Genomic DNA, 14010 nt, shown 5'->3' on the forward strand with positions numbered 1-14010 from the left:
CTAGACCAGCCCCCTGGCAAGCAGCACTACCACTAGACCAGCCTCCTGGCAGGCAGCACTACCACTAGACCAGCCCCCAGGCAGGCAGGCAGCACTACCACTAGACCAGCCCCCTGGCAGGCAGCACTACCACTAGACCAGCCTCCTGGCAGGCAGCACTACAACTATACCAGCCCCCTGGCAGGCAGCACTACCACTAGACCAGCCTCCTGGCAGGCAGCACTACCACTATACCAGCCCCCTGGCAGGCAGCACTACCACTAGACCAGCCCCCTGGCAGGCAGCACTACCACTAGACCAGCCCCCTGGCAGGCAGCACTACCACTAGACCAGCCTCCTGGCAGGCAGCACTACCACTATACCAGCCCCCTGGCAGGCAGCACTACCACTAGACCAGCCCCCTGGCAGGCAGCACTACCACTAGACCAGCCCCCTGGCAGGCAGCACTACCACTAGACCAGCCCCCTGGCAGGCAGCACTACCACTAGACCAGCCCCCTGGCAGGCAGCACTACCACTAGACCAGCCCCCTGGCAGGCAGCACTACCACTAGACCAGCCCCCTGGCAGGCAGCACTACCACTAGACCAGCCCCCAGGCAGGCAGGCAGCACTACCACTAGACCAGCCCCCTGGCAGGCAGCACTAACACTAGACCAACCCCCTGGCAGGCAGCACTACCACTAGACCAGCCCCCTGGCAGGCAGTACTACCACTAGACCAGCCCCCTGGCAGGCAGGCAGCACTACCACTAGACCAGCCCCCTGGCAGGCAGCACTACCACTAGACCAGCCCACTGGCAGGCAGCACTACCACTAGACCAGCCCCCTGGCAGGCAGCACTACCACTAGACCAGCCCCCTGGCAGGCAGGCAGCACTACCAATAGACCAGCCCCCTGGCAGGCAGCACTACCACTAGACCAGCCCCCTGGCAGGCAGCACTACCACTAGACCAGCCCCCTGGCAGGCAGCACTACCACTAGACCAGCCCCCTGGCAGGCAGCACTACCACTAGACCAGCCCCCTGGCAGGCAGCACTACCACTAGACCAGCCCCCTGGCAGGCAGGCAGCACTACCACTAGACCAGCCCCCTGGCAGGCAGCACTACCACTAGACCAGCCCCCTGGCAGGCAGCACTACCACTAGACCAGCCCCCTGGCAGGCAGCACTACCACTAGACCAGCCCCCTGGCAAGCAGCACTACCACTAGACCAGCCCCCTGGCAGGCAGGAAGCACTACCACTAGACCAGCCCCCTGGCAAGCAGCACTACCACTAGACCAGCCCCCTGGCAGGCAGCACTACCACTAGACCAGCCCCCTGGCAGGCAGCACTACCACTAGACCAGCCCCCTGGCAGGCAGCACTACCACTAGACCAGCCCCCTGGCAGGCAGCACTACCACTAGACCAGCCCCCTGGCAGGCAGCACTACCACTAGACCAGCCCCCTGGCAGGCAGGAAGCACTACCACTAGACCAGCCCCCTGGCAGGCAGGCAGGCAGCACTACCACTAGACCAACTCCCTGGCAGGCAGCACTACCAATAGACCAGCCCCCTGGCAGGCAGCACTACCACTAGACCAGCCCCCTGGCAGGCAGCACTACCACTAGACCAGCCCCCTGGCAGGCAGGCAGCACTACCACTAGACCAGCCCCCTGACAGGCAGCACTACCACTAGACCAGCCCCCTGGCAGGCAGCACTACCACTAGACCAGCCTCCTGGCAGGCAGCACTACCACTATACCAGCAGCCCACTGGCAGGCAGCACTACCACTAGACCAGCCCCCTGGCAGGCAGCACTACCACTAGACCAGCCCCCTGGCAGGCAGCACTACCACTAGACCAGCCCCCTGGCAGGCAGCACTACCACTAGACCAGCCCCCTGGCAGGCAGCACTACCACTAGACCAGCCTCCTGGCAGGCAGCACTACCACTAGACCAGCCCCCTGGCAGGCAGCACTACCACTAGACCAGCCTCCTGGCAGGCAGCACTACCACTAGACCAGCCCCCAGGCAGGCAGGCAGCACTACCACTAGACCAGCCCCCTGGCAGGCAGGCAGCACTACCACTAGACCAGCCCCCTGGCAGGCAGCACTACCACTAGACCAGCCCCCTGGCAGGCAGCACTACCACTAGATCAGCCCACTGGCAGGCAGCACTACCACTAGACCAGCCCCCTGGCAGGCAGGCAGCACTACCACTAGACCAGCCCCCTGGCAGGCAGCACTACCACTAGACCAGCCCCCTGGCAGGCAGCACTACCACTAGACCAGCCCCCTGGCAGGCAGACTAGACCAGCCCCCTGGCAGGCAGGCAGCACTACCACTAGACCAGCCCCCTGGCAGGCAGCACTACCACTAGACCAGCCCCCTGGCAGGCAGCACTACCACTAGACCAGCCCCCTGGCAGGCAGCACTACCACTAGACCAGCCCCCTGGCAAGCAGCACTACCACTAGACCAGCCCCCTGGCAGGCAGGAAGCACTACCACTAGACCAGCCCCTTGGCAGGCAGCACTACCACTAGACCAGCCCCCTGGCAGGCAGGCAGGCAGCACTACCACTAGACCAGCCCCCTGGCAGGCAGGCAGGCAGCACTACCACTAGACCAGCCCCCTGGCAGGCAAGGCAGCACTACCACTAGACCAGCCCCCTGGCAGGCAGGCAGGCAGCACTACCACTAGACCAGCCCCCTGGCAGGCAGCACTACCACTAGACCAGCCCCCTGGCAGGCAGCACTACCACTAGACCAGCCCCCTGGCAGGCAGGAAGCACTACCACTAGACCAGCCCCCTGGCAGGCAGGCAGGCAGCACTACCACTAGACCAACTCCCTGGCAGGCAGCACTACCAATAGACCAGCCCCCTGGCAGGCAGCACTACCACTAGACCAGCCCCCTGGCAGGCAGCACTACCACTAGACCAGCCCCCTGGCAGGCAGCACTACCACTAGACCAGCCCCCTGACAGGCAGCACTACCACTAGACCAGCCCCCTGGCAGGCAGCACTACCACTAGACCAGCCTCCTGGCAGGCAGCACTACCACTATACCAGCAGCCCACTGGCAGGCAGCACTACCACTAGACCAGCCCCCTGGCAGGCAGCACTACCACTAGACCAGCCCCCTGGCAGGCAGCACTACCACTAGACCAGCCCCCTGGCAGGCAGCACTACCACTAGACCAGCCCCCTGGCAGGCAGCACTACCACTAGACCAGCCTCCTGGCAGGCAGCACTACCACTAGACCAGCCCCCTGGCAGGCAGCACTACCACTAGACCAGCCTCCTGGCAGGCAGCACTACCACTAGACCAGCCCCCAGGCAGGCAGGCAGCACTACCACTAGACCAGCCCCCTGGCAGGCAGCACTACCACTAGACCAGCCTCCTGGCAGGCAGCACTACAACTATACCAGCCCCCTGGCAGGCAGCACTACCACTAGACCAGCCTCCTGGCAGGCAGCACTACCACTAGACCAGCCCCCTGGCAGGCAGCACTACCACTAGACCAGCCTCCTGGCAGGCAGCACTACCACTATACCAGCCCCCTGGCAGGCAGCACTACCACTAGACCAGCCCCCTGGCAGGCAGCACTACCACTAGACCAGCCCCCTGGCAGGCAGGCAGCACTACCACTAGACCAGCCCCCTGGCAGGCAGCACTACCACTAGATCAGCCCCCTGGCAGGCAGCACTACCACTAGACCAGCCCCCTGGCAGGCAGCACTACCACTAGACCAGCCCCCTGGCAGGCAGCACTACCACTAGACCAGCCCCCTGGCAGGCAGCACTACCACTAGACCAGCCCCCTGGCAGGCAGCACTACCACTAGACCAGCCCCCTGGCAGGCAGCACTACCACTAGACCAGCCCCCTGGCAGGCAGCACTACCACTAGACCAGCCCCCTGGCAAGCAGCACTACCACTAGACCAGCCTCCTGGCAGGCAGCACTACCACTAGACCAGCCCCCAGGCAGGCAGGCAGCACTACCACTAGACCAGCCCCCTGGCAGGCAGCACTACCACTAGACCAGCCTCCTGGCAGGCAGCACTACAACTATACCAGCCCCCTGGCAGGCAGCACTACCACTAGACCAGCCTCCTGGCAGGCAGCACTACCACTATACCAGCCCCCTGGCAGGCAGCACTACCACTAGACCAGCCCCCTGGCAGGCAGCACTACCACTAGACCAGCCCCCTGGCAGGCAGCACTACCACTAGACCAGCCTCCTGGCAGGCAGCACTACCACTATACCAGCCCCCTGGCAGGCAGCACTACCACTAGACCAGCCCCCTGGCAGGCAGCACTACCACTAAACCAGCCCCCTGGCAGGCAGCACTACCACTAGACCAGCCCCCTGGCAGGCAGCACTACCACTAGACCAGCCCCCTGGCAGGCAGCACTACCACTAGACCAGCCCCCTGGCAGGCAGCACTACCACTAGACCAGCCCCCTGGCAGGCAGCACTACCACTAGACCAGCCCCCAGGCAGGCAGGCAGCACTACCACTAGACCAGCCCCCTGGCAGGCAGCACTAACACTAGACCAACCCCCTGGCAGGCAGCACTACCACTAGACCAGCCCCCTGGCAGGCAGTACTACCACTAGACCAGCCCCCTGGCAGGCAGGCAGCACTACCACTAGACCAGCCCCCTGGCAGGCAGCACTACCACTAGACCAGCCCACTGGCAGGCAGCACTACCACTAGACCAGCCCCCTGGCAGGCAGCACTACCACTAGACCAGCCCCCTGGCAGGCAGGCAGCACTACCAATAGACCAGCCCCCTGGCAGGCAGCACTACCACTAGACCAGCCCCCTGGCAGGCAGCACTACCACTAGACCAGCCCCCTGGCAGGCAGCACTACCACTAGACCAGCCCCCTGGCAGGCAGCACTACCACTAGACCAGCCCCCTGGCAGGCAGCACTACCACTAGACCAGCCCCCTGGCAGGCAGGCAGCACTACCACTAGACCAGCCCCCTGGCAGGCAGCACTACCACTAGACCAGCCCCCTGGCAGGCAGCACTACCACTAGACCAGCCCCCTGGCAGGCAGCACTACCACTAGACCAGCCCCCTGGCAAGCAGCACTACCACTAGACCAGCCCCCTGGCAGGCAGGAAGCACTACCACTAGACCAGCCCCCTGGCAAGCAGCACTACCACTAGACCAGCCCCCTGGCAGGCAGCACTACCACTAGACCAGCCCCCTGGCAGGCAGCACTACCACTAGACCAGCCCCCTGGCAGGCAGCACTACCACTAGACCATCCCCCTGGCAGGCAGCACTACCACTAGACCAGCCCCCTGGCAGGCAGCACTACCACTAGACCAGCCCCCTGGCAGGCAGGAAGCACTACCACTAGACCAGCCCCCTGGCAGGCAGCACTACCACTAGACCAGCCCCCTGGCAGGCAGCACTACCACTAGACCATCCCCCTGGCAGGCAGCACTACCACTAGACCAGCCCCCTGGCAGGTAGCACTACCACTAGACCAGCCTCCTGGCAGGCAGCACTACCACTAGACCAGCCCCCTGGCAGGCAGCACTACCACTAGACCAGCCCCCTGGCAGGCAGCACTACCACTAGACCAGCCCCCTGGCAGGCAGGCAGCACTACCACTAGACCAGCCCCCTGACAGGCAGCACTACCACTAGACCAGCCCCCTGGCAGGCAGCACTACCACTAGACCAGCCTCCTGGCAGGCAGCACTACCACTATACCAGCCCACTGGCAGGCAGCACTACCACTAGACCAGCCCCCTGGCAGGCAGCACTACCACTAGACCAGCCCCCTGGCAGGCAGCACTACCACTAGACCAGCCCCCTGGCAGGCAGCACTACCACTAGACCAGCCCCCTGGCAGGCAGCACTACCACTAGACCAGCCTCCTGGCAGGCAGCACTACCACTAGACCAGCCCCCTGGCAGGCAGCACTACCACTAGACCAGCCTCCTGGCAGGCAGCACTACCTCTAGACCAGCCCCCAGGCAGGCAGGCAGCACTACCACTAGACCAGCCCCCTGGCAGGCAGCACTACCACTAGACCAGCCTCCTGGCAGGCAGCACTACAACTATACCAGCCCCCTGGCAGGCAGCACTACCACTAGACCAGCCTCCTGGCAGGCAGCACTACCACTATACCAGCCCCCTGGCAGGCAGCACTACCACTAGACCAGCCCCCTGGCAGGCAGCACTACCACTAGACCAGCCCCCTGGCAGGCAGCACTACCACTAGACCAGCCTCCTGGCAGGCAGCACTACCACTATACCAGCCCCCTGGCAGGCAGCACTACCACTAGACCAGCCCCCTGGCAGGCAGCACTACCACTAAACCAGCCCCCTGGCAGGCAGCACTACCACTAGACCAGCCCCCTGGCAGGCAGCACTACCACTAGACCAGCCCCCTGGCAGGCAGCACTACCACTAGACCAGCCCCCTGGCAGGCAGCACTACCACTAGACCAGCCCCCTGGCAGGCAGCACTACCACTAGACCAGCCCCCAGGCAGGCAGGCAGCACTACCACTAGACCAGCCCCCTGGCAGGCAGCACTAACACTAGACCAGCCCCCTGGCAGGCAGCACTACCACTAGACCAGCCCCCTGGCAGGCAGTACTACCACTAGACCAGCCCCCTGGCAGGCAGGCAGCACTACCACTAGACCAGCCCCCTGGCAGGCAGCACTACCACTAGACCAGCCCCCTGGCAGGCAGCACTACCACTAGACCAGCCCCCTGGCAGGCAGGCAGCACTACCACTAGACCAGCCCCCTGGCAGGCAGCACTACCACTAGACCAGCCCCCTGGCAGGCAGCACTACCACTAGACCAGCCCCCTGGCAGGCAGCACTACCACTAGACCAGCCCCCTGGCAAGCAGCACTACCACTAGACCAGCCCCCTGGCAGGCAGGAAGCACTACCACTAGACCAGCCCCCTGGCAAGCAGCACTACCACTAGACCAGCCCCCTGGCAGGCAGCACTACCACTAGACCAGCCCCCTGGCAGGCAGCACTACCACTAGACCAGCCCCCTGGCAGGCAGCACTACCACTAGACCATCCCCCTGGCAGGCAGCACTACCACTAGACCAGCCCCCTGGCAGGCAGCACTACCACTAGACCAGCCCCCTGGCAGGCAGGAAGCACTACCACTAGACCAGCCCCCTGGCAAGCAGCACTACCACTAGACCAGCCCCCTGGCAGGCAGGCAGCACTACCACTAGACCAGCCCCCAGGCAGGCAGGCAGCACTACCACTAGACCAGCCCCCTGGCAGGCAGCACTACCACTAGACCAGCCCCCTGGCAGGCAGCACTACCACTAGACCAGCCCCCTGGCAGGCAGCACTACCACTAGACCAGCCCCCTGGCAGGCAGGAAGCACTACCACTAGACCAGCCCCCTGGCAGGCAGGCAGGCAGCACTACCACTAGACCAGCCCCCTGGCAGGCAGCACTACCACTAGACCAGCCCCCTGGCAGGCAGGCAGCACTACCACTAGACCAGCCCCCTGGCAGGCAGGCAGCACTACCACTAGACCAGCCCCCTGGCAGGCAGGCAGCACTACCACTAGACCAGCCCACTGGCAGGCAGCACTACCACTAGACCAGCCTCCTGGCAGGCAGGCAGCACTACCACTAGACCAGCCCACTGGCAGGCAGCACTACCACTAGACCAGCCCCCTGGCAGGCAGGCAGCACTACCACTAGACCAGCCCCCTGGCAGGCAGGCAGCACTACCACTAGACCAGCCCCCTGGCAGGCAGGCAGCACTACCACTAGACCAGCCCCCTGGCAGGCAGGAAGCACTACCACTAGACCAGCCCCCTGGCAGGCAGCACTACCACTAGACCAGCCCCCTGGCAGGCAGGAAGCACTACCACTAGACCAGCCCCCTGGCAGGCAGGCAGGCAGCACTACCACTAGACCAGCCCCCTGGCAGGCAGGCAGGCAGCACTACCACTAGACCAGCCCACTGGCAGGCAGCACTACCACTAGACCAGCCCCCTGGCAGGCAGGCAGCACTACCACTAGACCAGCCCCCTGGCAGGCAGGCAGCACTACCACTAGACCAGCCCCCTGGCAGGCAGGCAGCACTACCACTAGACCAGCCCACTGGCAGGCAGCACTACCACTAGACCAGCCTCCTGGCAGGCAGGCAGCACTACCACTAGACCAGCCCACTGGCAGGCAGCACTACCACTAGACCAGCCCCCTGGCAGGCAGGCAGCACTACCACTAGACCAGCCCCCTGGCAGGCAGGCAGCACTACCACTAGACCAGCCCCCTGGCAGGCAGGCAGCACTACCACTAGACCAGCCCCCTGGCAGGCAGGAAGCACTACCACTAGACCAGCCCCCTGGCAGGCAGCACTACCACTAGACCAGCCCCCTGGCAGGCAGGAAGCACTACCACTAGACCAGCCCCCTGGCAGGCAGGCAGGCAGCACTACCACTAGACCAGCCCCCTGGCAGGCAGGCAGGCAGCACTACCACTAGACCAGCCCCCTGGCAGGCAGCACTACCACTAGACCAGCCCCCTGGCAGGCAGCACTACCACTAGACCAGCCCCCTGGCAGGCAGGAAGCACTACCACTAGACCAGCCCCCTGGCAGGCAGGAAGCACTACCACTAGACCAGCCCCCTGGCAGGCAGGCAGGCAGCACTACCACTAGACCAACTCCCTGGCAGGCAGCACTACCAATAGACCAGCCCCCTGGCAGGCAGCACTACCACTAGACCAGTCCCCTGGCAGGCAGCACTACCACTAGACCAGCCCCCTGGCAGGCAGGCAGCACTACCACTATACCAGTCCCCTGGCAGGCAGGCAGGAAGCACTACCACTAGACCAGCCCCCTGGCAGGCAGGCAGGCAGCACTACCACTAGACCAACTCCCTGGCAGGCAGCACTACCACTAGACCAGTCCCCTGGCAGGCAGCACTACCACTAGACCAGCCCCCTGGCAGGCAGCACTACCACTAGACCAGCCCCCTGGCAGGCAGGCAGCACTACCACTAGACCAGCCCCCTGGCAGGCAGGCAGCACTACCACTAGACCAGCCTCCTGGCAGGCAGCACTACCACTAGACCAGCCTCCTGGCAGGCAGCACTACCACTAGACCAGCCCCCTGGCAGGCAGGCAGCACTACCAATAGACCAGCCCCCTGGCAGGCAGCACTACCACTAGACCAGTCCCCTGGCAGGCAGCACTACCACTAGACCAGCCCCCTGGCAGGCAGCACTACCACTAGACCAGCCCCCTGGCAGGCAGGCAGCACTACCACTAGACCAGCCCCCTGGCAGGCAGGCAGCACTACCACTAGACCAGCCTCCTGGCAGGCAGCACTACCACTAGACCAGCCCCCTGGCAGGCAGCACTACCACTAGACTAGCCCATTAGCTGAAGCCTTAGTGACCGCCAGTCTTCCCAGGGTCCACGTTCTCACCCGTAGTCTTTGGCGCATACGTAGAGCAGGGTTTCCCCACGGCGCTTATTTGTCCCACGGGTGATATCCTTCTGTCGTTGGACATAGAAGACGGTAACAGCACTAAATCAGCTCCAAGTGATAAATTGTTAATCTGTTCCCGCCATAATAGACAGATCGTAGACACATTTAAACAAGGTTTGAAATGTTATGTTTTAGTCAAATATTATATCTGTTTGGGATTCTTGTGATCAATTTGCAGTCTAGTATTTATTTAAAATGATGTTCTGGCCCCCTGACCATCAGCTCACGATGTGGCTGAATCTAGTTAATGATCCCTGATGTGGAGGTAGCGATTTAACCTGACTGGTTTGACTCTGCCTGTCCTCCCTCTCCCTCTCCTCCTCCCCCCTCCTCTCCCTCTCCTCCTCCCCCCTCCTCTCCCCCTCCTCTACCTCCCCCTCCCCTCCTCTCCCCCCCTTCTTCCTCCACCTCCCCTCTCCTCTCCCTCTACTCCTCCCCCCTCCTCTCCTCCCTCTCCTTCTCCTCCTCTCCTCGTCCCTCTCCTCCTCCCCCCTCCTCCCCCTCTCTTCCCCCTCTCCCTCTCCTCCTCCCCCCTCCTCTCCCTCTCCTCCTCTCCTCCCCCTCCCCTCTCCTCCTCCCTCTCCTCCTCCCCCTCCTCTCCCTCTCCCCCCCTTCCTCTCCTCCTCCTCTCCCTCTCCTCCCCCCTCTCCCCCTACTCTCCCTCCCCCCCCCCTCCCCGCTCCTCTCCCCCCCTCTCCCTCCCCGCTCCTCTCCCCGCTCCTCTCCCTCTCCTCCCCCTCTTCTCCCTCAACTCTCCCTCTCCTCCTCCCCTCTCCTCTCCCTCTCCTCCTCCTCTCCCTCTCCTCCTCCCCCTCTCATCCTCCCCCTTCCTCTCCTCCTCCTCTCCCTCTCCTCCCTCCTCCTCCCCCTCTCCTCCTCCCTCCTCTCCCTCTCCTCCTCCCTCCTCTCCCTCTCCTCCTCCCTCCTCTCCCTCTCCTCCTCCCGCTCTCCTCCCCCCTCCTCTCCCTCTCCTCTCCTCCCTCTCCTCCTCCTCTCGCTTTCCCCCCCTCCTCTCCCTCTCCTCCTCCCCCCCTCCTCTCCCTCTCCTCCTCCCTCCTCCTCTCCTCCAGATATAGATGACTGCAGCACTAGTCCATGTCATAATGGAGGAACATGTCGCGACCTGGTGACTGATTTCTTCTGTGAGTGTATGAACGGCTGGAAGGGGAAGACCTGCCACTCCCGTAAGAACACAGTCTCTCTCCTCCCATCCGTCCTGTTCTACAATCACCCCGTCCTGTCCCTCCTCTTGTTCCTCCTCCTGTCCCTCTTGTTCCTCCTCCTGTCCCTCTTGTTCCTCCTCCGGTCCCTCCTCTTGTTCCTCCTCCTGTCCCTGTTGTTCCTCCTCCGGTCTCTCCTCTTGTTCCTCCTCCTGTCCCTCTTGTTCCTCCTCCACCTGTCCCTCTTGTTCCTCCTCCTGTCCCTCTTGTTCCTCCTCCTCCTGTCCCTCTTGTTCCTCCTCCTCCTGTCCCTCTTGTTCCTCCTCCTGTCCCTCTTGTTCCTCCTCCTCCTGTCCCTCCTGTCTCTCACCTCCTCCTCCTGTCCCTCTTGTTCCTCCTCCTGTCCCTCTTGTTCCTCCTCCTCCTGTCCCTCTTGTTCCTCCTCCTCCTGTCCCTCCTGTCTCTCTCCTCCTCCCTCCTGTCTCTCTCCTCCTCCCTCCTGTCACTCTCCTCCTGTCCCTCCTGTCTCTCTCCTCCTCCCTCCTGTCACTCTCCTCCTGTCCCTCCTGTCACTCTCCTCCTGTCCCTCCTGTCACTCTCCTCCTGTCCCTCCTGTCACTCTCCTCCTGTCCCTCCTGTCACTCTCCTCCTGTCCCTCCTGTCACTCTCCTCCTGTCCCTCCTGTCTCTCTCCTCCTGTCCCTCCTGTCCCTCTCCTCCTGTCCCTCCTGTCCCTCTCCTCCTGTCCCTCCTGTCACTCTCCTCCTGTCCCTCCTGTCACTCTCCTCTTGTCCCTCCTGTCACTCTCCTACTGTCCCTCCTGTCACTCTCCTCCTGTCCCTCCTGTCACTCTCCTCCTGTCCCTCCTGTCACTCTCCTCCTGTCCCTCCTGTCACTCTCCTCCTGTCCCTCCTGTCACTCTCCTCCTGTCCATCCTGTCACTCTCCTCCTCCCTCCTGTCACTCTCCTCCTGTCCCTCCTGTCACTCTCCTCCTGTCCCTCCTGTCACTCTCCTCCTGTCCCTCCTGTCACTCTCCTCCTCCCTCCTGTCACTCTCCTCCTGTCCCTCCTGTCACTCTCCTCCTGTCCCTCCTGTCACTCTCCTCCTGTCCCTCCTGTCACTCTCCTCCTGTCCCTCCTGTCACTCTCCTCCTGTCCCTCCTGTCACTCTCCTCCTGTCCCTCCTGTCACTCCCCTCCTGTCCCTCCTGTCACTCTCCTCCTGTCCCTCCTGTCACTCTCCTCCTGTCCCTCCTGTCACTCTCCTCCTGTCCCTCCTGTCACTCTCCTCCTGTCCCTCCTGTCACTCTCCTCCTGTCCCTCCTGTCCCTCTCCTCCTCCCTCCTGTCCCTCTCCTCCTCCCTCCTGTCCATCTCCTCCTCCCTCCTGTCTCTCTCCTCCTGTCCCGCCTGTCACTCTCCTCCTGTCCCTCCTGTCTCTCTCCTCCTCCCTCCTGTCACTCTCCTCCTCCCTCCTGTCACTCTCCTCCTCCCTCCTGTCACTCTCCTCCTGTCCCTCCTGTCTCTTTCCTCCTCCCTCCTGTCACTCTCTTCCTGTCCCTCCTGTCTCTCTCCTCCTGTCCCTCCTGTCTCTCTCCTCCTGTCACTCTCCTCCTGGCCCTCCTGTCACTCTCCTCCTCCCTCCTGTCTCTCTCCCCCCCCTCCTGTCTCTCTCCTCCCCCCTCCTGTCTCTCTCCTCCTCCCTCCTGTCACTCTCCTCCTGTCCCTCCTGTATCTCTCCTCCTGTCCCTCCTGTCACTCTCCTCCTGTCCCTCCTGTCCATCTCCTCCTCCCTCCTGTCACTCTCCTCCTGTCCCTCCTGTCTCTCTCCTCCTGTCCCTCCTGTCACTCTCCTCCTGTCCCTCCTGTCTCTCTCCTCCTCCCTCCTGTCACTCTCCTCCTCCCTCCTGTCTCTCTCCTCCTGTCCCTCCTGTCACTCTCCTCCTGTCCCTCCTGTCACTCTCCTCCTGTCCCTCCTGTCACTCTCCTCCTGTCCCTCCTGTCACTCTCCTCCTCCCTCCTGTCACTCTCCTCCTGTCCCTCCTGTCACTCTCCTTCTCCCTCCTGTCACTCTCCTCCTCCCTCCTGTCACTCTCCTCCTGTCCCTCCTGTCACTCTCCTCCTGTCCCTCCTGTCACTCTCCTCCTGTCCCTCCTGTCACTCTCCTCCTGTCCCTCCTGTCACTCTCCTCCTGTCCATCCTGTCACTCTCCTCCTCCCTCCTGTCACTCTCCTCCTCCCTCCTGTCACTCTCCTCCTGTCCCTCCTGTCACTCTCCTCCTGTCCCTCCTGTCACTCTCCTCCTGTCCCTCCTGTCACTCTCCTCCTCCCTCCTGTCACTCTCCTCCTGTCCCTCCTGTCACTCTCCTCCTGTCCCTCCTGTCACTCTCCTCCTGTCCCTCCTGTCACTCTCCTCCTGTCCCTCCTGTCACTCTCCTCCTTTCCCTCCTGTCACTCTCCTCCTGTCCCTCCTGTCACTCCCCTCCTGTCCCTCCTGTCACTCTCCTCCTGTCCCTCCTGTCACTCTCCTCCTGTCCCTCCTGTCACTCTCCTCCTGTCCCTCCTGTCACTCTCCTCCTGTCCCTCCTGTCACTCTCCTCCTGTCCCTCCTGTCACTCTCCTCCTGTCCCTCCTGTCACTCTCCTCCTGTCCCTCCTGTCACTCTCCTCCTGTCCCTCCTGTCACTCTCCTCCTGTCCCTCCTGTCTCTCTCCTCCTGTCCCTCCTGTCTCTCTCCTCCTCCCTCCTGTCACTCTCCTCCTCCCTCCTGTCACTCCTCCTCCCTCCTGTCACTCTCCTCCTGTCCCTCCTGTCACTCTCCTCCTGTCCCTCCTGTCACTCTCCTCCTGTCCCTCCTGTCACTCTCCTCCTGTCCCTCCTGTCCCTCTCCTCCTCCCTCCTGTCCATCTCCTCCTCCCTCCTGTCTCTCTCCTCCTGTCCCTCCTGTCACTCTCCTCCTGTCCCTCCTGTCTCTCTCCTCCTCCCTCCTGTCACTCTCCTCCTCCCTCCTGTCACTCTCCTCCTCCCTCCTGTCACTCTCCTCCTGTCCCTCCTGTCTCTCTCCTCCTCCCTCCTGTCACTCTCCTCCTGTCCCTCCTGTCTCTCTCCTCCTGTCCCTCCTGTCTCTCTCCTCCTGTCACTCTCCTCCTGTCCCTCCTGTCACTCTCATCCTCCCTCCTGTCTCTCTCCTCCTGTCTCTCTCCTCCCCCCTCCTGTCTCTCTCCTCCTCCCTCCTGTCTCTCTCCTCCTCCCTCCTGTCACTCTCCTCCTGTCCCTCCTGTCTCTCTCCTCCTGTCCCTCCTGTCCATCTCCTCCTCCCTCCTGTCACTCTCCTCCTGTCCCTCCTGTCTCTCTCCTCCTG

The 14010-nt window shown here is 63.2% G+C and overlaps 1 protein-coding gene across 1 annotated transcript in view; it reads left to right on the plus strand.

Annotated features, from left to right (window-relative positions):
• Positions 1-14010, plus strand: part of LOC139580533 (protein jagged-1b-like) — a 173087-nt gene that overhangs the window by 113162 nt on the left and 45915 nt on the right. The window contains exon 16 of the mRNA XM_071409310.1: positions 10565-10678. Within this exon, the coding sequence (XP_071265411.1) occupies positions 10565-10678 (114 nt within the window). The remainder of the gene's footprint in view (positions 1-10564; positions 10679-14010) is intronic.

This window comes from Salvelinus alpinus, chromosome 7, assembly GCF_045679555.1.
Source record: "Salvelinus alpinus chromosome 7, SLU_Salpinus.1, whole genome shotgun sequence".
In the NCBI taxonomy this organism is placed as follows: Eukaryota; Metazoa; Chordata; class Actinopteri; order Salmoniformes; family Salmonidae; genus Salvelinus; species Salvelinus alpinus.